Source organism: Hippoglossus stenolepis, chromosome 11 (assembly GCF_022539355.2).
Source record: "Hippoglossus stenolepis isolate QCI-W04-F060 chromosome 11, HSTE1.2, whole genome shotgun sequence".
NCBI lineage: Eukaryota > Metazoa > Chordata > Actinopteri > Pleuronectiformes > Pleuronectidae > Hippoglossus > Hippoglossus stenolepis.
Genome location: NC_061493.1, coordinates 24,006,444 through 24,031,374, shown reverse-complemented (window position 1 = coordinate 24,031,374; position 24,931 = coordinate 24,006,444). Strand labels below are relative to the sequence as shown.

Sequence of the window (24,931 nt, the reverse complement as noted above, 5' to 3'; positions counted from 1 at the left end):
GAGGCGTCAGTAAAGAGCAGATTAGGGTTGTGGGCAGTGGAGGAGTGTGTGTGTCAAATACTGTGTGTGTTTTGGTGTGAGGGGAGTGTTGTGATGCTAAGAGCATTATAAAACTGTCACTAGCACTATATCTTTCCCTCTGTTCACACACACACACACCCACACACAGCGAGGGCTTTGCACCCCCCGATTAGCCGTTCTGCCAGCGTCCTCTTTCAAGGTCAAACTCAGCTTACCTGGAGCGCCGGCTGCACCGAGGAGATAGAGGAGAAAAGAGAGGGGGAAAAAAGGGAAGAGATGATTTCATAAGACGACTACGTGCGTGCGTTTTGAACTTTCCGCTTTTAGTGTAGCCTGAAGAAAATGTTCTGTGCATTTTACCGTTAAAAAAAGGCTTAGCTGGTTTCCACCGCTGCAAGCCAATCGCAATCAGACCCGTCCTCTGTCTTTCCAAAGACGCCTCCTTTACGTCTGCATTTACATTTTAGAATTGCAGGCATTTCTGTGAAAAGGGGTTTTCCGTGTGTTCCTGTGCCGCTGGCTGATCAGGAAGTGCTGATTGAACAGGTTTATGGTTAAACTGTAAAATATCAAGCCAAGTCAAAGGGGTTTGATAAAAACATCTAAGGAATCAGTGTTTTTCTCTTCTCCGCGGATTCTAACGTCCAAATGAGGGGAGGCATAATATTTACGTCTATATTTAGCTCGTTTCTGATTTGTTTTACCATATAATCCCATATCAGTATTTCCACAACATCTTTGTGTTGGCTACGTTAAATAGGTAGAGCACGCCCCGTGTGGTGGGTGGCAGTAGTTCACGTTGTGTGGCTGTAGCAGAGGAAGCTGCTTCACGCCACGGCGAGCACGAGCAGATCCTCGTCGTGTCGCAGACTCAACAATGGCTCAATGTAAATTCAAGCAGGAGTGGTCGGAGGAGGACGGAGGAGGACGGAGGAGGACGGATACCCTAAAAAACGGAAATTCCCCCTCCGCGTTGTTGGACAGATCCCATTGGCCCATGCTCACTTGTTACCAGGCAGAAATTGTGCTTCCTAAAACCCAGAGTACCGTGAGGGGCGGCCATGTTGATCCTGACACAGTGAACGCTGTGACCTTTAAGTCCTGGGTGTCATTGAGACGACGTCTTTCTTTGCAGCGTCTGTCTGCCTTTTCTTTCTTTACCCTCTGCAGACGAGCGTCTTTCTGCAGGAGGAGGGACACGGCGCAGACGAATCGCTGACTCCATCAGTCGCCGCCTCGTCTTCCTTTACCTCTCTCTCACCCTCCTCCTCCATCTCGCCGGTTTCATGCGGTTGATCTCGGACAATCTTGCTGTTACCAGACACTGCACTCAGCCGCTCTTAATATTTAATGAAGGATCAGGGCCATCAGCTGCAGCTTTTTGAGCTTTTAATGGCAGACTTTTCCATTGACATTTTTACGCCGTGACCTCAGACATTTCCAAAAATTGCTTCAGACGAAAAAGCTTTTACCGTCGTCCGCTTCTCTTTCCTCTGCCGCCGATGAACCTTGAATTCAGGGCAGGAAACAAACACTTTTCATCCATTTGGAAATCAGCAGGTGTTATTACGACCCAGCCGAACATTACATGCCCCTGAAGAGTGTCTGCTTAACTGCCAAAGTGTGTAAGTGTGTAATTTAAACATTATGAAATACACCAAAAAAACTAGTATAATCGTCTGCTTGGTGTGAGTCGTACCCGGCTCCACCAAATATTTATTTTATAGCCAGAAAACTTGAGGTCCTGCAGCAGTGAGAGAATCAGAGCTTTGTTGGAAACCGTCTCTCGTGTTAAAAACATCCAATTATCACTAATGTTCCCTGATTTAGAAGCTTTCATCATCGTGTCCCTGTTTTCTGATCTGTTCCTGCTCTAATCTCCTGTTGAGGCCATTTGCTGTTAATAGAAACAAACTTGTTCTCGTCTTTTTCACGTTAAAATCCTGATGAGATGAGATCGGCTGAGTAAAAACAGCTCCATCACTCATCACCACATTAAGATCCGTATGAACCAGAAGAGTATCACTTTCATCTACAGTGGAAATAAATATAAAACCATTGAGACTAAAACTCCGTGTTCCAGGTTAAATCCAGTTTATCTGTTTTAACTGTTTTAATTTCTACATCTAAATCTCCGTTTGATGACGCGTCCTGCGTCCAATCGGAAAGCTTCGTGGGATCTTTGACTTCCTCTCCGTGTCTATAAGTTCCGGACGGTTAGCGCCCGGCGCGCATGGAGCTACGCTGTCCTGTTCATCGGTTACATCCGAAGTCAAAGATGGTGGCGAGAAGTCATCGTGACGCTCCATGTCGAGCTGCCACAGGGGGGCGTGACGCACATCCAGGGCTGTTGGCCAATCAACATCCTCGACAGTTCCTTCCATTGCTGTGTGTTTCTATCGGACACACAATGTAAATATGAGGAATCTGACGTCTTTGAAGATATGATGTTTAAGATAAATTAATATTCCCCTCAGGGAGGAGGTGAAGGTGCTTCCCACCATTTCTCTCTCTCGCTGAAGCTCTGACGCTTTTCTTCTAACATCAGGTCGTCAAGGCTCAAATATCCTGAACTGTGTCAGTTATGATCCAGCGTGTTCAGCCAGTGGAGACTGACCTCCACACTTACTGCACGTCTCAGGACACTGACTCAACACGCCGCCTCCTCCTCCTCCTCCTCCTCCTCCTCCATTATCCGCCAGACCTTCATCTGGCTTCTCTGGCTTCCTCACACAAACAGTGCGTCAGCGAGATGAGCTTCGTCGGTGTCCTCATGAAACAGTTCTGCTGCAAAATTAAGGATTTGACTTGTAACAAAACCCATGTTTCATAGTTGGAGCTTTAGAAAGAGGTTCAGTAGGAGCAGCTGTTGATGACGAGCTGTCGTGTGCACCAGCCTGGTTCTACTTTGGAGGTCGTGACTCCAGAAGGTTGAAAATCACTGTATCTGATTAGTTTTCCTGCAATGAGGCAAAGTGAATGGATTCATGGATTCATGTTATATTGAGGCAGCATCAAAGCAATTATTGTTGTCGTTGTTTCCCCCTTAACCAACGTGCTGCATTAGACCAAACCTCATCACACGAACTCAGAATGTGAATTATGCTTTCTCGTGTTAGAGGCTTCGTACGCACGTGACTGAACTTTATTTAATCGTATTAAAATACAGCTTCACGTGGCAGGTTAAGGTTTTTGGGCCGGAGGTAAGAAATTCTAAAACTATGATTATATAGCAGAGGATATAAAACTATATCGCAATCAAAAACGGTATAACACAGTGGAGTGTGAAGGGTTGTGTGTCAGCCCTGTGGTTGTGTGTCAGCCCTGTGATTGTGTGTCAGCCCTGTGATTGGCTGCGGACACGTCCTGGGCGAACCCCTTAAACATAAAACTATAAATACAAGTATAAAATAATGACTTGCTGCTACAGAGACACTAAAATACAAGGAAATAATGACAAATAAATAATAAAATAAACAAGAAAGAAATGTTTTAAGAGCAGCAGAGAAAGAAAAAGTAATAAATGTGCCCAATTAAAAGGGTTTTTGATTAAATAAACCGGCCGTTGTGATTCTAAATCAAAATCTCCCTTTGTTCTGAGCCTGGACCGTGAAAATCTGAAAAGCTCTGGGTTCAGAAGCCCGGAGGAGTTTTTTTTTTGTGCAGAAAGTTGAGAGGATTAAAGGATAAAAAGATATTGGTGGGAGAGGAAGAGAAACCATGGAGCTCCTCACACACATTATTAACGTGATCTTAAATTGAATTTAAAGACAAACTGGAGGCAAAGCAGAGCGGCCGGAGCTGAGCCTCGTAACGAGCTCCTCTCCCCCCCGTCCCCCTCGACCTGGCTCGAGGCCGGGTCAGGAGGTTAAAGGTTGATTGTCTCACACAAATCAGCGCCTTCTTTATGGATGGGGGGTGTGTGTGACCAGGCTGACCCCGAGGTCGAACACGCAACAAGCTGCGTACCGACCAGGAGCGGGTGAAGAGCTGACGGGCGAGACTGGGGTCATGACGGCAGATACACATGTTCAGAGATTCATCCATCTTCATCGAGTCAGGAGCTTCACCCTCCTCCTCCTCCTCCTCCTCCTCCTCCTCCTCCTCCTCCTCCGGTTCAAGCACACACTCATCTTTCAGGTGTGAAAACGTCTGAGTCTCTCCGACCGTATCCACGTGAAGTTCGGTGGTTCTGTTTAACGTCAGGGAAGTCAAACTGATTCTAGGTCGAGTGTTGCATCAACAACACAAAGGTTCACGCAGCAGGTTTGATACACGACCAGTTTTATCAACATTTCCTTTCGGAGTCGAGGGTTCGTGTGAATGTGTCCGTACGCAGACACATTTGAGAACATATTGAGGTTTTAAGACCGGAGTCGTGGTGATTTCCGGCTTATTCTTCACATTGAGATGATTTCAGACGGGATTACCAGCCCCTCACTCTTACACCCACTCCTCCCCGGCGGTAATCTATTCATAGTGCCGGGCTCCCGCCGGCAGCAGCGCTCCCCGCTCGGCTCTGGGGTCAGCGTTTAATGAGATTATGTTGGATTACTGTTGATCTGTTTGAAATGTGGAAAAACAGCAGGTACAGTTGAAAACGCCCGAATTCAACATGGGGGAAATGTTTGACCACACAGGACTCTGTCGAAATATCCCACTCACGGGTTGTGGAGCCTTTTTTCTTTACTGTTTGAAAAGCGTAAACAAGATGAGGAACTTTACGCTGATACGACAGAAAAAGCCTTTTAGGAGTTCGCTCCGGTTTCACTGGCTGAGTTGTACGGTGGCCACCTGGGACAAACTTTCTGGAACAATCAAAGAGCGCGCACTTTAATTGAAGCTGTTAAATGTTTGTTGCCAGTGCGGCGGCGCCTCGTATTGATTTATCCATCAGGAAACCAATTCTTTTCTTAGGCACGCAGTCGTCAGTCTGACCCCGAGTCTCCTCCAGCAGCAGCTCAGACTCCGGGTCGTCTTTGAGACCCGACGGAAAACCGATGTTTGTCCTGAATCACCACACATCACTCGTTTTAATGCACCGACAGTGTTAATGTCGGATCTGAGCCCCGAGGGATAACTATCTGTTTCTTCATCTCTCTCGTCGTCCTGGTTGTTGTGTGTGTATTCTTTTAAAGTCGGACACATAAGTAGCTGCTGTCATAATTCATGTTCATGTTCTAAAAGCATTTCACACAGAGTGACAGTGATGTGCTGGTGAAACAATCGACTGTAAACCAGAAAGTATTGTGATAATCGGTTATTTAATCCTTTCAGTCATTTTTAGAATCTAGTTTTTATCACTATAAAAATAAAGATCATTGTGTTTCTGATTTAAAAATATTATAATTTCACATTCACCAAATAAAAAGAACGATGGGCGTGTGGAGTCAGGGCGAAGTTCACTTTTTATGACTGTGGGGAAAAAACAAACTAACGATAAACATCGGTTTTGCAGATAAATTTATAAATGTGAGTGAATTAAATGTCAAATCTTTAGTTTTGGAAAATGGCCACTGAATACACACACACGTCCAAACTAAATATAATCTCTTCATTCTGCTTTGCTGCTGCTATTTTGACGTTATTCACATTTGTGATGTTTCATCGTTGACGCCGTCAGTGCGAGTGCATGTCAGGGCCTGATATCATCTGTGATTATCTCATTCAATGGTTTCCAGATAAATAGAGAAGATAAATAATGACTTAACTCTGTGAACAGTTCATATTTGTGGAGCAGAGAACGAATAAACTGTGGAAAAAGCTGATAATAAATAGTTTTCAATTAAAATCGTTCATTTAGAGAAACAGATTATAATCGTGCACTTGTTTCAGTTAAATAACTTTAAAACAAAGAGGGAAATCTTTTTACTGCACTGTCAGGCCCCTCGTTTCCAGAGGAGGATTTTACACAGGAGCGAAACTCTTTGTCTTTATTGTAAAAGCAGAGAACGTGCGGCGCTTCCTGCAGAATCCAAACAGAGCAGTTTGACACTTGCCAATGAAACTGCCAAGCTCCCAGTGAGTTGGCCTCCGGGCCGAGTGCGAGTCGACACCCTGGTGTTACACAACACCACGACTACCTGTCACGTCCGATGAGAGTCAGTGTCGGGAGAAGCTGGACTCACAGACGTCCGTTCAAACAAAAACGCATTTTTACAACAACCTGAACAGAATCACTGAAAGAGTCGATCCGACACAAGGTCACAGCAAACCATCACAAATGGAACTACAGAGACAAAAATATCATATTCTACACGTGTAAAGAAACTAAAATCACTTCATCTGTATTTTACTCCCAGTGAAAATTAGATGTAGAAATTCAAACCAACGTCAGGACTATATTTCTGCCTCAGTATGAATCAGAGTCTCCTGGGAGAACGACTGGACCTCAGCAGCTTCAGTATCACAGACGCTGTTTCTCGTCTCCCGCAGGCTGCTGTGCTGAAGCTGCTACCTGCCCCCCGGGGTCTGTCACCCTGACACTTCAGGGAATAATAACCCTCAGCTCGCCTTTCAAGAACCAACACAGCAGAGAAACAGCCGTATATCGTGAGCTCCTACCTGAAGCTGGGACTCAGGGGGAAGAAAGACAACCCTGATTTCTGGTTTGATTTTTCTTTATGCTGCAGCATGAAGACAGAAAACTAGGGACGATGCCGACATATCGTCCTGAGGAAGAATACGGACACAACAATACAAATAAAAGCATCCTAAGTTATTAAGAAGTTAACACTCGTCTCCTACTTATGATCCAAGCTGCCTTCTTCTATTCTCTAACCTCCGCTGAGCAGCAGATCAGCTCATTCAAGATGTTTTTGAAACAGTTGTATGCAGAGTCACGGAGGCTGCTGCCGAATACTTATTGTATTAATACTTAATGAATAATAAATAACAGGGAATGTGACACGGTTCTAGAGACGTTCCAGTTTGTTTTGATTTCATGTCGTCTATCTTCATATACAGTCTATGTTCTCAACCTTCATTTTTGTGTTATTATAATTTTTCTCATGCGTGTGCAAAGAAGCAGGAGCTCACACCGCACATTCTACGAGCGATATCAAATATCAGCCTCAGAAAACGTCCACACTCCACAATATACGTATGAGTCAGATGTACGCGTCAGCCCTCGGTGACCGTGTGCATTCAGCCAGCAATCCATCAGACTTGTTTACAGCCACACAGCGAGCTGGTGGAGCTCGCCACAATGGCTGCTCCCTGCGTCCCGTCCTGCCTCCCGCTCAGAGGGGAAAACAACATGTTACATCCATAAAGTGACATTAAAGAGACGAGCACGCTGCCGAGCTGCAGGCTGAGCTGCGGGGAAATGTCAGGATCACATGCTCAGGAGAGGCCTCGCCAAAAGGCCACAGCAGGGGGGGAAGCGCACCAATGTTGGATCCTCGGTTCCACGTGCAGGAGGTTTGTCAGGGATCAGAGGTTGCTGTTACGAAACCGATCTGAACTCACAGCAGCCGTGTGTTGAGCTGTAGGAGCTGGAAACGAGCTCTGAACAGACCGAGGAGAAACGGCGAGGGACGGCAGGTGTGACCGCTCGTAGCTTAAGCCTGGCGATGACAGGGCGAGGCTGACGTCTGGTGGTAAGTTAGTTGTGCTGATGACTAGTTACATTACAAACCGACTCACTATATCTCATGGACAAGCTAAACCCGGTTAAACCCAACCGGGGTTGAAACCCAGAAATGAAACTAGTGTTACAGTTCATCGTCTCATAACTGAAGGTCTCCGAGATATTTCAAATCTGACGTCAGGGTCAAACTACATGATGTCGGCCTGGTTACGGCCCGACCCAGAAGACGCAGGGCGCCGGGCGGGTCTGGAAATGATCGATGAGCATCAGGTGCCACAATCAAGAGTTTTGTTTCTCCTGCTGTGTCTGAATGGACGACAAGTGAAACCACCTTGGGGACGTTTAACATTACACACGTTACGTTACACACTGCAGCGACACACAGACGATCTGCAGAGTTAATTCAGCGCCTCGGCGTCGCCGTCTGGAAAACACATTCACAACATATTGGTTTTCATCACAGCCCGTTTGAGATGAGCTGCTGTGACACACACACACAAACACTCACACACACACAAACACTCACACACACACCCTCCTGCACACTCTCAGTTGTCATCTCAGTCATTCGTCCAATTTACACTTCAGGCAGAGGAAACGAGGCTGTGATACCGGAGGTGCTAAGAAAAGCTGCGATCAGCCTGACGTGGAAAAGTGAAAACGATCAAATCTGCCTTTTTCTGTCACGTCTTCATCTGTTCAGACTGAACCACACAGCTCTGTCTGTGGATGTCCTACTATTACACACTGAATCATCTTCTAGATGTGTTCTACATGTTGTGATACACAGATGTCTTTTAAAGATCTGACATATAACTTGTAATACTGCTGATTATACTAAAGGTAGAATCAGCGAAAGAGCAGCTGCTGTTTCCACATGTTCTCATTCCTCCACCAAGGCCCAACAGTCGCCTTAGACTCAATCAACCTGCACCATGTCACACACATTCGTAGATATCAGTCGTCTAAACGTCTGACTTCTTTCATCAAGGTCCATGAAAACTGTGAAAATGTAGAAAAAGGTCTGATCTCACAATGTGTCAGGAAGTGAAATAAACCCCTGGACCTGCCCTCTTCGTCTGCGTGTTCGGCTCCTCGTCTTCGTACCCAGATATTTTTTGTTCTATTCTGAACTTAAACTTAAACTAAAAAGAACTGGTCCTCTTGGTGTTAAACAGACACGTCGACCCTGATGGTTCTTGTGCAGCTCGGCTGTGAACGTCAGTGTTTAAAGCTGCCGACGGTCCTGGAACCATGTCGTCAGATCCGACTCGTCCTTTAGGTCAGAGGTCCTGGTTCTGTCCAGCTCATACAAACAGGTTCATCCTACTTAGATCCGTTTGTCCAGTGAGACGATGCACGGAGCCACACACTGTCTGCAAACATTGGATTATCAATTATTGATCGAGGTCGTCCATGTCATGTTAAATTGTAAATGTGATGTCTTGTGTTGACGGTGGGATGTCTCCGCTGCTCCGCTCACACGTTCACACTCGGCTGTCGTCAGATACTAAGAGCAGGTTGAACTGAGGTGGTGCCACACGGGCGATGGAGCCGTTACTCTGAGTCCACACGTATTTAAATGTGTAAAGTCTGTGGAGGTAATTTAATAAGTCCGCTCATCAGTATGCAGGACGGTAACTGATGGCTCTGAAATATTGATCCCAGGCGTTCGGTCATTAATCATCCAGCTGAAGTGACGAGCTGAGAAACGTAAACACAACTTCCTACTTCAGGGTCGTACACACAGGTTTCTACACACGTGCACAACCGCCCTTATTCTTGGAGTTGGAGACGTGTTGTTGTTTTGTGCTTGTTGAATGTGAAAGACAGATTGTTGTTTATTCCCCGTGTCGCGCAGCACGCCACTTACTCATCCTTGAATCAAACTGAAAACATTACGCTAATTATTACTATTATTAACCGTGCCTGATTATTTTCCATGTAGCTGTTTGTAAAGCTGTGCCTCTTCCCAGGCCGCTGATCTTAATGAGGCCTTGTTAAAAACATCCACATCACTGGCATTTTCCTTTAATGAGAGCACCGCGGCCTCCGTGCCGTTGCCCTTTATGGCGAGCGGGCGCTGCTCTTTTCCAAAACAACATGGACGCTGCCACAGCTGCCGCCGCAGCTTATGGGGTTTTAATTTCCGTCTCCGTGGGAGGAGCAGAGGCCTTCAGGGGGCGACCAAGAAATTGAATCAGTGCTGATGGCGTCCTGGGAGAGATTCACAACAACACACAGTGATACACCGTAATGCACTGGGAGGCTCCGCAGCTCTGAGAGATACAGGGAAGAGCCTCAGGGGAGGAGAGTGTGAGAAAGAGAGAGAGTGTGTGTCTGTGTGTGTCTGTGTGTGTGTGACTTAAAGAAAAAAGAGTCCTCTGATACTCCTACGTATCGTATATCCAGTTCTGAATGTGAAATACACTCTCGCACCATTATTTCCTTTTAGGTGAGACGTTGCGGCTCCTGCAGCGGTTTGTAAGGCGAGCCGCCTCCACTGAATTAATGACTCCACCGTCGTCACAAGATATTAATGGTGCTAATAAATAAAACCTTAAAAGGCCCAGTCTGCAACAGCTTGGACCGCATGAATCTCGACCTGGTTCTTGCCGTGTTTGCAGATGTTTACTTAAAACAGTGTCGTATATAAAACCTCTGAGCAGCTCAGAGAACGAGTCCAACCGGGGTTTGAGATCTTGAGTGGGGACGGCAGACGTAACCCCCGATCCGATCGACCCAAACTGCATCTTTCCAAAAATATGTGTATTTAAATTGTCTTAATTCAAGTTCTATATATTTGGTTGTATTTATAGTTATTTATAGTTTAAAGTTTAAATCACTGCCATTTATTAAACCCATATATTAGTGAATGTATCGGAATCAGCCTGGTTCAGGATGTGTACATTCATTATCTGGATGTGATGCGTCTGAGGAGCTGGTTCGTTTTGTTCAGATGTTTTGTTTCGGAGGCACGATCTGTAAAACTCAACCGATCAGTTTACACACCGTTCACTGACTCTGAGAATTGAAGGGATTCACAGCAGCCCGAGCAGGAGCGCAGGCCGACGGGCAGTTAAAGGAAAGCCCCTGAATGAGATGTCAAGTCGCTCTCCGCAGCACAGTGCTCTGTGGAGAGCGACAGGACCCCCTCTTCATGCTCTGTTTTCCCTCTTGAAACGGGCTCTTAGTGCAGCAGAGGGAAACAGCAGCAGCGCTTCCCTCTCAGCGACAGAGGACACTGAACTGTCTGTTTGAGCTCTTTATCAGCTGTGACTCCTTCCTGCCTCCAGAGCACAAACACGTTTTCTCCTCCTGAAAGAACAAACAGCAAAAACCGCAGACAGGAGGCAATAACACAACACGTGTTTCAAAAGATGTAATCACCGTCGCTTTGATTCACAGTGGGTTTCATGTGAAGAGGTTCACACGGCTGCTTTCAGACCTGCACTGACTCCAGACCGTCTCCTGAAATGTTCTGATTCAGTTTGCAGACCTGAACCCAAATCTCTGTGCTTCCTGGTCTGATGTAAAACCCTCCTCACCTGAGGAAGTCATCTCCACGTTGTGATTGACAATCTCATGAGCTGTGGGCGGACACGGTCCATTCGACTCGCTTTGTCTGAGGGACAATAAAGACCTCAGTGACCTTCTGAAACACAGAGATGCTGTAGATGGTGGGAGCAGATGCTGAGGACCTGTCCTGACTTGTCTGTGACTGTAATTACTCCCCATGCGCGCACACACACACACACACACACACACACACACAGACACACACAAACGAGATTCACCTTAGGTAAACACAGTTTCACTCTTGCCAACTTTGCCTAAAAATAGCTAATTTGTGTGTGTGTGTGTGTGTGTGTGTGTGTGTGTGTGTGTGAGGGTTTTCCTCTGTGAGACGAGTCAAACCCTCGGAGGAGGACTCCGGTGTTGCAGAGTCTTACATCAGCTCCGCTGCTCAGATGTAAAACATATTTTTAGCCGTGTGTTTGTGAGTCACCGCTGTGTTTTATTGATGTGTGTGTTTCAGAGCTGGTTTCTGGAACCTGGAACTATAAAAGCATATTTACACAAAAATGACTGAACAGGTTTCCACTGAACAAAGACAGAACTCAGTAAATCTTGGCCTGGATCAGGGATTTATTTCATCTTCTTTAACATTGGGAGACATTTTCACAGATTTCCCAAAGAAATCCTATTTACAGGACGGACTTCTTTGAGTGCGTGTGATTTGGTGAAGCTTGGTTTCATCAAATTATGAAATAATGGGGAAAAATTCGCCAGAGGGTGATCGAGACGTTTAAGCTTCACTTTCGGGAGCAGATGTGGCAGATGTGGCGTTCACACGTCCAGTGATGATCCCTGACGCCGAAGTCAAAGCCTCGGTCGTCTCCCTGGTCCTTGTCCTTATGACATATCAAAAATATTAAGAACATTCATTCTTCTTGTAGCAGAAAGCCGAGGCCTCTGTTTTCAATGCCATCCCATTGGTCACTAGTGATGACATCATTGCGTTTTGTTACAGGTGGTGAAAACGTGTTGGTATCATTCGGTGGCACCAGAGTAGGAAGAGAGGATGGGAGACAAATGTTGATAAATCTAAAACAAAAAAATTCGAATAACTTATCGAGAGTTAAGAAATATTTTAAGAAAGGACAGACAGGACTCAAATGTTAAATGAACGTAATGACGTGACGTCTCTCTGTGTGCTTCAGGTTGCGGCTCAGGCTGTGTTGTTCATGTGCATGAACACTGCCGGGATATTCATCAGCTACCTGTCGGACCGCGCTCAGCGCCAGGCCTTCCTGGAGACGCGGCGCTGCATCGAGGCCCGGCTGCGACTCGAGACGGAGAACCAGCGACAGGTGAGTCCACAACCCGATACCGGGCCAAAACACAAAACTGCTCGTGGGACGTGTTCGTGATTTCTGCTGCTTCATACGATGCATTAGAGTTGTCTCTTGTTTTAATCTCTGGATGAGTTTTGGCACAGAGTTTTGTAAATTGCTCGTCAACCATTTGATAGATTGGCTGAGAAATTAGCTTCACGTTCCTCAGATGATGAAAGACTACGAATATCTCAGGACGAAAGAAAAGGAGCCGCACACGTAGAAGATGAATCTGGAGACGTCAACTTGGAAAGACAACACCCACCCACACACAGCTCTGTTTACGCGGTGGCGTGGACGTGAAGCCACAGAAAGCTTTTATTGGCTCATGTTTCCTGGAAACTGTGGGATGGTTGTGATAGAGCGAGGGGGGGGGCGCCCTGAGTAGATCGTTTAAATGTGAGCCAATCATCACCTGGTATTTCTGTCGACATGCTGAGCCTCCTCCTGAGTGTGTGTCTGTATATAATGAACTTGTGGCCTAGTGTGAAAAAAACAAATCAATAAATCGATATTGAATCTCAATATTTCAGAATCCTACTACACGTCACACAGTCAGAGAATTGTATCAGGAGATGACGAATCCTTCCAGCGCAACGGAATAATCAAACTGATGTTAAAGTTAACGAGCTGCAGTTAAATCTCATTAAATAAAACTCTCTTTGTGACTCAACGTTCTTAATTCAAGTCTTTTAACCTTCCGAGCTGAGATGACTCACTTTTCATTCTGGGACCTAAAAGCTCCACGTTGGCTTCAAACTGAAAACCCACCACGAGCGACAGCAGCAGAGGAACAGAGCGTTTCCTCGCGAACCTCTAACGCGACGTGAGTGAAGATAGAAGTTGTCAGCGAGCCGCTGGAGGCTTCGCGGTTCCCGGCTAAAATCGAGCTGCGCTAATGACTTTCAGAGCTAATCTGACACAGAGTCCGCCGGCTCTCAGCCGTCCAACCGGAGACCTCGTCCCCATCAACTGGGCACACTGCAGAAAACACACAGCTGAGACGCACTTTCAAAATATTCCTTTAGAATCATCATTTATTCCTTTGACTTCAATGTGTCGCCATAATCGATCATCATTTGTTTATTTGATCTAAAAGAGGTTAATTCTATGGAAAAAAAGGTTTTTAGAAACCGTTTGTCTCTTCTTAAGAAACAAATCTACAGTTTTTCTTTGTTATATGAAAGATTTTAATCATTTAAACTCAATAAACCAGTTGAGAACCACTGGTTTATTGAGTTTAAATGATTCCGCCCTCATTCATCCTTGTGTTAAGGTTTCAAATCGAGGGACTCAGTAAGACGAAGCCTCCATGAGAGCGGACGAGGTGAGACAGGAGGTCAAGCTGCTGACGGATGGATTGTAGAAATCAGCCTTTTAAACATGAGAGATTCTCATTCACACAAATCCCTGAATGTGATCATTTGAGGAATCAAAGTCTCTGCGAAGACACGGCGACATTTCGATTGACACATTGAGAGACAGAGACATCACGAGACTCTGCGGTTGGACAGAGAAGAACCTGAAACGCTCCGACTTCAAGGCGACTCTGTGAAAAATCAACATTTCTTTCAGCGAGCCTCCACCACCAAACCCTGCAGCGCTCGGATGCGACGCAGCGGACGAAGCATTAGCTCCGCTCCACTGAGATGTTTGTCTGTCTAGACCTCAATCTGGGGGAAGCAGCGCTCTGCCTCCCAGCTCAGACACCAGGACGACACACCAGAGGGGAGGAGGAGGAGGAGGAGGAGGAGGAGGAGGAGAGGAGGAGGAGGAGGAGGCGCAGCGAGCTCTGAACAACAGGAGCACCGGCACCTCCTGACGGATTGACCTCATCTCTCTCTCTCTCTCTCTCTCTCTCTCTCTCTCTCTCTCTCTGTCTCTCTCTCTCTCTCTCTCTCTCTCTCTGTCTCTCTGTCTCTCTCTCTCTTCTCCTCTCCCCCCTCCTCTCTCTCTCTTCTCTCTCCCTCTCTCCCTCTCTCTCTCTCTCTCTCTCTCTCTCTCTCTCTCTCTCTGTCTCTCTCTCTCTCTCTCTCTCTCTCTCTCTCTCTCTCTCTCTGTCTCTCTCTCTCTCTCTCTCTCTCTCTCTCTCTCTCTCTCTCTCTCTCTCTCTCTCTCTCTCTCTCTCTCTCTCTCTCTCTCTGCTCTCTCTCTCTCTCTCTCTCTCTCTCTCTCTCTGTCTCTCTCTCTCTCTGTCTCTCTCTCTCTCTCTCTGTCTCTCTCTCTCTCTCTCTCTCTCTCTCTGTCTCTCTCTCTCTCTCTCTCTCTCTCTCTCTCTCTCTCTCTCTCTCTCTCTCTCTCTCTCTCTCTCTCTCTCTCTCTCTCTCTCTCTCTCTCTCTCTCTCTCTCTCTCTCTCTGTCTCTCTCTCTCTCTCTCTCTCTCTCTCTCTCTCTCTCTCTCTCTCTCTCTCTCTCTCTCTCTCTGTCTCTCTCTCTCTCTCTCTCTCTCTCTCTCTCTCTCTCTGTCTCTCTCTCTCTCTCTCTCTCTTCCCTCTCATCATTCAGCTTCACTGAGTCCACGTTCACCGTGATCCAGAACAGAGATATTTCCTTTGCCTCCCCCCGACTCGTTTCTGCTCCTCGCCCGTGAACGTGTTTTTCCTGCTGACGCGACCTGACGTGGTTTCCGGGCTGAGGAACTCGAGTCTCGGCTTCACTGCGCTCGGGATCTGAAAGAGCTAGTTGCTTTGGCGCCGGTGCAGATCCCAGAGGCCAAAAATATCCAGAGGGACGCTGCATCACTCCCACCGCAAGTCTGTTTCTGCGTTTGCCAAGTGGCACTGCGTCGGCACGAAAACCCAACTCAAGACATATTTGGTCGCTCGTGCCGTCTCTGTGGGGCTTTGCAGCTTCCTGCTGGAGGAGCTTAGGCTTCTTTCTTACACGGACCTTTATGTAATGTGTTTTCACAAGCTTCTGGTTTTTCCTCTCGTGCTTGATGCTCTAATACTTTTTGACTTGTTTCTCCATTTAATTCCTCTTTGCCCTTAATCTTAATAAATGTGGTTTTAAAATTAAATAGAGTAATTCAAAGCTCTTATTCATAAATATTATGAATTTAGTTTTGCATATTTTTAAGCCCAGATTTTTTCCCCCCCACAAAAATAAACAAAAAAATCCTTGAAACTTTCTTTTGATTTATTGGAAACACGTTAATTTGGAGCTTTATTGACGAGAATCACGTGAGGTTGTTTGACCCCACCAACCACTGTGACCTTGACCTCTGACCTTCAAAATCTAATCAGTTCATTTGTGAGTCTAAGTGAACATTTGTACCAAGTGTGAAGAAATTCCTTCCTGGTGTTCTTGTGATATCGTGTTCACAAGAACGAGACATAAACTGACGCAGAGGAACAACATGTTTGACAGTCCTGTTTGATGTTGTTTCTGGAAACTGACTCGATGCATTTTTCTCCCCCGCAGGAGAGGCTGGTGTTATCGGTCCTTCCACGTTTTGTAGTTTTGGAGATGATCAACGACATGACAAATGTAGAGGATGAACACCTCCAGCATCAGTTTCACAGAATCTACATCCACCGCTACGAGAATGTCAGGTGAGGCTAAAGAACATGTTCAATATTGTTTTACCGGATTTGTTTCCATAACTTTTATAACGAGTAAGAAGTTTCAAACCGGCTACTTTTAAAAGATGGTACAAGCTGATTGACAATTAAAGAATCACAGATCTTTGTGCAGGGAAAAACGTTTACGTGTCGTGAAGTATTTGAAATGGCTTTAAAGACCTGACCTGGATATTAAAAGTGACATTTCCATATTTTATTCAGCATTCTTTTCGCAGATGTTAAAGGCTTCACAAACCTCTCCACGACGCTGTCGGCGCAGGAGCTGGTGCGAATGTTGAATGAACTCTTTGCACGCTTTGACCGCCTCGCACATGTAAGTGAATACAACTTGGATATATCACTGTTTCTTTGCTTTCTTTGTCCTCCTGTCCCTCAAAATGCCGACTTAAATCGCCGGTTTCCTGGTGAGGAATGTCTCAGATGGACAGAGGTGGAAGATCCCGAGGGAGATTATGTGAAACGGGGATTTTTGCAGATGCTAAAAGTTACATATCGAAGGAATAATTCCTGTCGACAAACCTCTGAGTCAAATCCTCTTCATCGTGATCAGATTAAAACTCAGCGTTTGCTCTCGCTGCGTCTTCGTCTTCCTCGATGTGACGGCCTGCGTCTCTTTTCCTGTCGCAGCCTCTCAGGGCTGCCAAAGCTCATGACAGGTACATAAAGATGCCGGGAGCCGAATAAATATTTTCTTCAAAACATCTCAGTAAAAAAACTGACTCCACATTCACTCTGTCGGTCTGGTGTTGGACTGAAGAGCGTTTCAGACTCTGTCACGCTCGGTCGGTCAGGGTGTCAACCTCAGCATGTTCCTGCACAACCAACCCCATATGGAAATAGTTTATTTATTAACTCATATTTCTCTCGAGTATTTCTCTATTTCAGATCATATATGGTTTATTCTTTACTGGTTTTCTTCTTATTCATTTATTGTATGTTGTTTATGTTAAAGGAGACATATGATGTTTTTCTCAGTGTTTCTTTCCTATATTGTGTTTCACCTTTAAAACCTTTAAAACCTTTAAAACCTTGACAAGCCCAAAGTAAAATAAGGAGCCTATACTTCCACACACTTGTATAATGCACACCTCGTGGCTCGTCTGGCAGGTTCTGACTCTCAGACTTCCAGAGTCGTCGGCTCCCTGAGGACAGGCTGAGGACGTGAACATTAGAGCATGAAAACACATTCAAGTAAAAAACCCAAATTAAAATCATGAACCTGAACCTGAGAAGAATATGTTTCCTTTGATACTGAGACGAGTGTCATGTGTCTGTCTGTCTGTCTGTCTGTCTGTCTGTCTGTCTGTCTGTCTGTCTGTCTGTCTGTCTGTCTGTCTGTCTGTCTGTGGACTGAACCGACTGCTCTGTTGCAGGAGCACCACTGTCTACGAATAAAGATCCTGGGAGACTGTTACTACTGCGTGTCTGGTCTGCCTGAGCCCAGACAGGACCACGCCCACTGCTGTGTGGAGATGGGCCTCAGCATGATCAAGACCATCAGGTACGCTGTCTATCATGGCCGTCATGTGTTAACGTCCCAGCTGCAGGGGAAGGCATTTGACACAAGGTTGGACTACACCCCACGTCCAAGCATCGCCGAGACGGGAGAACATTTTAAGTAATGGAACGGAATTTCAGTTACGCAACAGAGTCGAGCAGATCCCGTGAGCTCGTGAATCCTGACACACGACTGTACTCGTCAGATCGGGTGAGAAAGGACAAATAAAGTCTTCAATCGCTCACTCCCAGCGCGGCCACTCTGCAGATAACTTCTGGGAAGACTCACAGGCCCCAGAGTTGGAGCTTTTACAGCCAGAGGCATTTTCCCTTCGATTATCTTCTCTGTCGCGGCAACAGTTCGGCCCCGTCGCATCACTTTCAGCGTGACAGCGAGGGAGGAGAGGAGCGCTGATGTTTAGAGGAAAAAGAGGGATTAGAGACGGATAAGCTGTGAGATTTGTGCTGTATACTATTATGTCAATATGCTCGAGCTGAGGACAGGAAACCACTGGGCACAGAAACGCTTTTTCACCGTTGCCTGTGAGCAAAAGATATCGTGCCCTGCTGCCGGATCTTTCAGAACACGAGACTGAGACGACAGAATACATAATACAAGTGAGACAGAGACGTCAACTCCATGAGAACAGAAGACAGTTGTGTTGGGTTGTGTTTTTACTGCGTGCTCACGCTTTCTGTCTTTGTCCAGAGACAATCTGTGTCAGCTGTCAGTAACTGTTTCACTGTGAGCAGGTGAGATCCTCCTCCTGCTCCTCTTCAGTTTAGAACTTCGGTTTTCTTCTCTTAAATAAAGTTGCTTGTTTAATTCATTCAAATTATGATGTAAGATTGTTTCATGGTCATTGATTGATGATGGATTAATCAATGATGAACCTGAGCTGAACAGTAACATTTCTTTAGTTGTGACTATCGACAGTGAGAGATGAAGAACGTGCAGATGAACTGAGGTGATCGTGGCAGTTTCGATCTTTCACTCCGATGCAAACTCAAAGGTTTTTTAATGTAGTTATATTATATATATACTGTAATATATACGACACGCCGCTGTGTCTCCGACCTTCGCTCCAGAATCGATAAAGTTTCCCATCATTAGCATCATCGTCCTCATCATCATGACGAGCTGCAGTTAGTCCCAGTTAACTTCCAGCCCCGAGCGCCGTTCAGCAGCGGCCTGACTATCAAGCACCTGTCACAAACTCCCAGGATGCCTTTCACCTCGCATTCATCACTGCTGTTATGAAGCATGAAATGAGAGCGGCAGGCGGGAGCGGGCCCGACTGCCCCGTCTGCTCTTCACAGACGTTCATCAGCCTCGTTCCTTCGTCCTGCTCTTATTGTGCTCGGGGACAAATAACACAGTGTGAAACGAGAAACAAATTTAGTAACGAGCGTGAAAAGTCGCGTGGAAACGCCTCTCCTCCTCCTTTCTGGGCTCGCTGACACCCGTGAAATGCACTGTGTTCATTTTCTTGGCGGATTTATGAACATTGTCTGTCAGCGTTATCTGTGTTCTCTTTTGCCAAAGGTCACTTTCATGAATATTAATTTTCTGAATTAATCCACACAGACATTTTACTGTGACCCAACGTTACCTCTGGAATATATTAAACAAAACATCCGCCTTTAACTCGAGAGCATTAAAATACATTCATGAACGTGTGAAAAATACTTTAACATATACTCGTTACTGATTCTGTTTATTTCTCATCTCCCTTCAATTTGAAGAATATTTGTATGTCCAGTGTTTTCATTCATGTTCCGTACGTTTTTGCGGAGAGTGAAAGTTTCCGCCTCCTTTTCTCTTCGCTCTTCCAGATACGTGAGGTCGCGCACGAAACACGACATCGACATGCGTATCGGGATCCACTCGGGCTCGGTGCTGTGCGGCGTGCTGGGACTCAGGAAGTGGCAGTTTGACGTCTGGTCCTGGGACGTGGACATCGCCAACAAGCTGGAGTCCGGAGGGATCCCAGGGTGAGACGAGCTGTTTGACAGATTCTAATCACCGATCACAGTGTTTGTTTGAGTGACGTGTGTCAGAACTGAGAGGGAACGGGAAAGAGGGATGTTGCACCTTTTTGTCGAAGGCTTATTTCTCCCTGGGAAAGTGTCAAAAAACCAAATAAAAGATTAGAAAATAAAGCAATAGAATAAAGTGTGTATTTACTAAATCAAATACAACACTAATACAAAATTATATATTAATAATAAGTTATAAGCTTCTTTGTTGTACTGTTTTTGTGACTTTTGAGATTTGATCTGTTATTTGACTGAACACTTGACTTCCATGTTGACAGATCAGCTGGTAAACAAGTAGAAAATAAAAAATATATTAATGTTAAACTAATAAAAAACGAAATCTCTTTCTGGGGACGATTTGGTGAGATGACTTCTTCAGTTTTGAGCAGATGTGAAATTCCCTTTGGAGCAATGGGAATAAATCTGCCTGTGAAGCCAGTTGAACGACGATGAGATGCTGTCATTACTTTAAAGTGTTTTTTTCAATCCAATGTTTGTGTTTGGCCCGGAGAGGAGCCGAGGGATTAGTTCTCTCACCGCAGGTTTTAAATATCCTGCCAGCTCCTGTTGTTGAGCCAAACTGTAACCGTGACCCGTGCTCCTGATTAAACTCGGTTGTGTAACTCGGACGGATGAAGCTGCAGTTTCTCTGCTGGTTTTCGTCTCATCCGACACGTCGTCTGTCCGTGTCCAGCAAGTCCTGGGACACCGAGGACCCGGCCGTCGAGCTGAGAGACCTGCAGTCCTCACACTGAGCAGGACGTAATCCACACGTCACTCCCTGGCTGCTCTCCTCTGGCTGAAGGCATCTCGATCAATCACCTGCTGGACTCTGTGGTTCAGATGCAAACCCACATTATGGGATTTGATTTGAAGTAAAGCTGCAGTGACTCAAACTCTCCAACCTGGGGACAGAGGGGTCTTAAATGAAAGCAGATGTATTCTGTTCTGGTATTAAAAGTATTAAAGTATTAAAAGTAATCATTTTCACCTCTGCCCCCGACGAGGTGATGTTTTCATGCTGTTTGTCTTTCTGTAGGTTTTGATTTGATTAACAGGGAAGGATTTCTCTTTCTGTTAAATTGTGAGGATTGTGCATTTTTCAACAATTTTGTGAATTTCTCAAGAAATAATGCAGAAATGTGTTTTGGTGCAGAACAATGATCCATATGTATCTGATCTCAAGACATGTCGGCTGCACATGGTGACTATATGTTGGTAAAGTGGAGGTGTGCGTTCTCTCTGGTTGGTTTTTATCTCATATTCATAATTTTAATTAAAAGTTAAAACTAACTAAACTGAAAATGTAACAGTGGACTTTCCCTGTCCCGCTCCAGACGGATCCACATCTCCAAAGCCGCTCTGGACTGTCTGAACGGGGACTACGAGGTGGAGGAGGGCCACGGGAAGGACCGCAACGACTTCCTCCGCCGCCACAACATCGAGACGTACCTCATCAAGCAGCCGGAGGAGAGCCTGCTCACCCTGCCGGAGGACATCATGAAGGAGGCCGCCAGCTCGGCCGACCGCCGGGTCAGCAGCGCCACCTTCAACGAGGCGTCGTGGAGCCCCGAGCTGCCCTTCGACAACATCGTGGGGAAGCAGAACGTAAGTCCCGCCCTGCTGCTGGACCTTCACGTCGTGTTCTGCACTTTGTCACACGGACAGGACGTCTGTCTCTTAGAGACGGACTCGTCCTTCCACTGACGATTCAACTTTTATTTCTGTTCAGATATCTTGTCCTGGCTGCAGGTTTAGTTCAGACTGAGTTTAGTTCTCACTGGGAGACGAAGTGTCTCGTTGAGATGGACGTCTTGGGGGTCGTCTGCAGTGCTCGTCTCAGTTGTCTCGCCTGTTTCTTGGTTGTCTTGTCTTTATTTTTATTTTTTATCCTGGGAATGAATGGACGGCGTTAGGCGGAGAGGTTGTGTGGCGGGGTAACGCAGCCCTGTGTGTGTGTGTGTGTGTGTGTGTGTGTGTGTGTGTGTGTCTGTGTCTGTGTGTGTCTGTGTGTGTGTGTCAGCCTGTTTGTGAGGATGACAAGCTTCAGACTGTTTGGCCCATTTGAACGTCCTCCTGCACTTCAGCCCCCAGACGGATCACGTTCGGTGGTTTTGTCTGAGCTGATTTAATGCATTATTATTATTAAACGATATGCAGGGGATGTGGATTTAAGCCGTTCAGTCAAAGTACTTCTGGAAACTCAAGACTCGTTCTGTTACACTGGATTTCTGGATTTCTGGTCCATATTTTATATTAGTATTTGCTCGTGGATAATGTTGCTAAGATCTGTTTTAAACTTGCTCTTTGGAGCCTTGTGAGGTTACAGGTGGAGAAAAGACGGAGGGACTATTCTATTATTGCTGTTTTGCTGTACGCAGGTTTTTTATTATTATAGCAAACAGGAGGTTTATTCAAATATCTTATCTATCAGATATCTGAGTCCGAAAATGTAGCAAATTATGTTTTCTGCACGAACCAGGACTCGGTGTGCTTTTTATTTACAATCCAATACAGTGACAGTAAACTTGTAAAAAGTGGAGAACAAATGATGTTTGATTTGCTTTTTGGACCTCGCGGTGTACAGATATCATTAGTCTATCGTTACAGTATAAGATGATAAATCATGATTTCTCATGGATGCTGTGAAATGTGTCTGGACTCTGAGCCTGTGAGAAATATGCAGACGCTGTGTTTGTTCTCCTGCGGCCACGAGGCGACAGTAAACTCTCCGTTACCTCTCGTGTTACATACACGAGGATGTGTGCGTCTCCATCTCCCCGGCGAGCACGTGATGAAACCTACGTTCGGATTCAGAGGAATGTTATTTCTGAGAAGTGCCACTTCTTTGTTTCTGGCACAATGAAAGCCTGTCAGGACCGTCCTTTCACAGAGCGGCTCTTTGCATATCAAAGGCTCGTCGGAGGAGTTTCGAAGCGTCTTGTATGTGTGTGCTGGGAGCAGAACTTCTGTCTTTCATCCCCCTTCCTGTTGGTCTGATTCAGTTTTCAGCACCACTGGATGGAAGAGAGCGAAGACGAGTCTTAGGGTACGAGTCTCTGTGGCCGTCAGACAGGAAATATCAGCAGAAATATTGAATTTTCAATTTAAGAAATGAGGAAAAGTAAAATAACCCTTGGCTTCTTTTTTTTGTTTTGCTCTATAATTTTTAAACAATTGTCAGAATAGTTCATTCAATCCCAGTCAAAAGTTGTTGATTGGTTCAGTGACGGCGCAGCAGGTCGAGCTAGAGACATGATGTTTAGAGCGATAGAGCAACACAGAGCGACGACAGATGACTCATCTTCTTTACATAAAAACAAATGAAACCCCAGACGGCAGCGATGTGCTGAAAACTGCCGTGAAGGAGGTTTTGTTTACAGCGACCTACGCTCACAACCTTTGAATTAATGACATCACGTCCCGTCGTCTATCGCCGCAATCACAGAAACTCTCGTCCATCCACGACCGATTGCCGTCATCCAACCCAGAAGCTGAGTGGCTCTGCCTTTACCTCTCTCACGCCTCGCTGTGTGCCTGCTGGCTCCCATGATGCACCCGCTCTCGTCTCAGAGGAGGTTGTGTGTTTCCTCAGAGGAGCCACTTACTCTGCGTCTCTAAACCGTGAAATCCAGGCCAAAAAGTAATGGGTTCATCGTCTCGTTCCCCGGGTTTTTCAATTTGGGCCTGTGTCGGTGCCAGGTCCTGGTTGAGTTCCCGCTCTCTGTCCTGCCGAAGAGAATCTGTTTCAAGTGAACGGCGGCTAAATCTCATGTAAACAGCTGATTGTGATGTGGAGTCGTTCACGGCCTTTAGACGCGTCCGCTCATCAACACGGGGAACAGGTGAAGAAGCTGAAGGTGCGACATGAAGATTCAGAGGATCAACACGTTTTTTAAATATGTCTAAGAGCTGATCAGTCAAAGTCTATTTGCCAAGATATCTCACAAATATCAGATAATCTAGAGCTCACAGCAGGAGTCAGTGACATCGTGAAGAAGTCACTAAGAAGCACCGGAGATATTAAGGCTTCACGTACGTGCAACGGGAGGAAGTAGAGACGGGTCGTCCATCTTTATATGCAGTCGTCAGTCCAGGGGTTTCTTCCGCGCTGAAGAAGCGTGTTTGTTGTTCACTCCTCCATCATTTGAGCAGCCCCCGAGTCCCCGAGTCCCCGAGAATCTCTGTTTAATCTGTCACCAGCAGACATGTGAGACATCCAGCTGATGAAAGCACTCTGACATCCCCGTGTGTTCGAGTCACCCCCAGCCCCCGATTCCACTTGCCCTTTCCTCTGCATCATATGTTGGCATTTCCCTACAGACGAATGGCTCCGTTATAAATATGTAACATGCATGTAGCCCCATACAGCCGCCTGCATACAACCAGCCAGGGCTCAGCGCCGCACCGCCCGATATACACGAGAGAAATGTCAGAGATAGAAGCATGTGGCCTTTAGACCGGGAGCCTCTTTAGAGACGTGCACGTCCACAACAATCACGGCAGCGCGGCTTCCCCCCCCCGAGCCCTCGTGTCATGAATGGATGGCTGAGGGCAGGTATCTCACCGAGGCATCCGAGAGTTCTGTGAAGTATTAGATCCACCGTCACACCCTGCTGCCGCTGCCACAACGCTCCCTGTCACTACAGGAGTCACACAGCAGAGCTTTTGTTTGACTCGAAGTTGGAAACACAGCAGATGCAGGTCGGAGTCCGGAGCTCAGGGCAGCTGAGGAAACTCTGGGATCTCTGGGAATAAAAGGGATATTTATAATGTGTGTGACACTGACATTGACTGTGGAAAATATGTTTTTGTAACTGGGAATCTATGGGGGGTCAGCGTTTTCTTTAAAGCTTGACAGGGAAACGTTTTCATGTTTAAATCCAGTTGCTCTTCTGAACTGAAAAGATACTGATTCATTATCAGTCTGTGATGTTCAAAGCATTCGACTCATTTCATATTCTGTTTCAAGTCAGTGCCGTCCTGCCAACGTTTCCCAAAATGCCTTTTGATGAACCTGATACGGGGTTGGAGGGGGGGGGGTCTCTGCGCCACATACGTTTTGTGAAAAGGTGAAAAAGGAGGAAACGTGGAGGGAAAGGTTTGTCTCATGAAAAGCAGAACACGGCAGGAAGCTGATTCATGGAAACGCTTCATCACGGTCCATCTACAGGGCGGCAGCACCAGCAGGGCCCGGATGTACCGGACCATCTGTGTCCCGACCCTCAGCTGTGGTCATGAACTCTGGGTAGAGACCGAAAGAAGATGGTCGCAGATACGAGTTTCCTGCGTCCAGCCTC

At 46.1% G+C, this 24,931-nt stretch overlaps 1 protein-coding gene across 2 annotated transcripts in view; it reads left to right on the top strand.

Annotated features, from left to right (window-relative positions):
- The window catches only part of adcy8 (adenylate cyclase 8 (brain)), a 53,889-nt gene that overhangs the window by 6,936 nt on the left and 22,022 nt on the right, over window positions 1-24,931 (top strand). For both annotated transcript variants that reach the window (XM_035171530.2, XM_035171529.2), the window contains exons 2-7: window positions 12,337-12,486; window positions 15,934-16,064; window positions 16,296-16,407; window positions 17,468-17,595; window positions 19,428-19,586; window positions 20,969-21,239. In XM_035171530.2, the coding sequence (XP_035027421.1) occupies window positions 12,337-12,486; window positions 15,934-16,064; window positions 16,296-16,407; window positions 17,468-17,595; window positions 19,428-19,586; window positions 20,969-21,239 (951 nt within the window). The remainder of the gene's footprint in view (window positions 1-12,336; window positions 12,487-15,933; window positions 16,065-16,295; window positions 16,408-17,467; window positions 17,596-19,427; window positions 19,587-20,968; window positions 21,240-24,931) is intronic.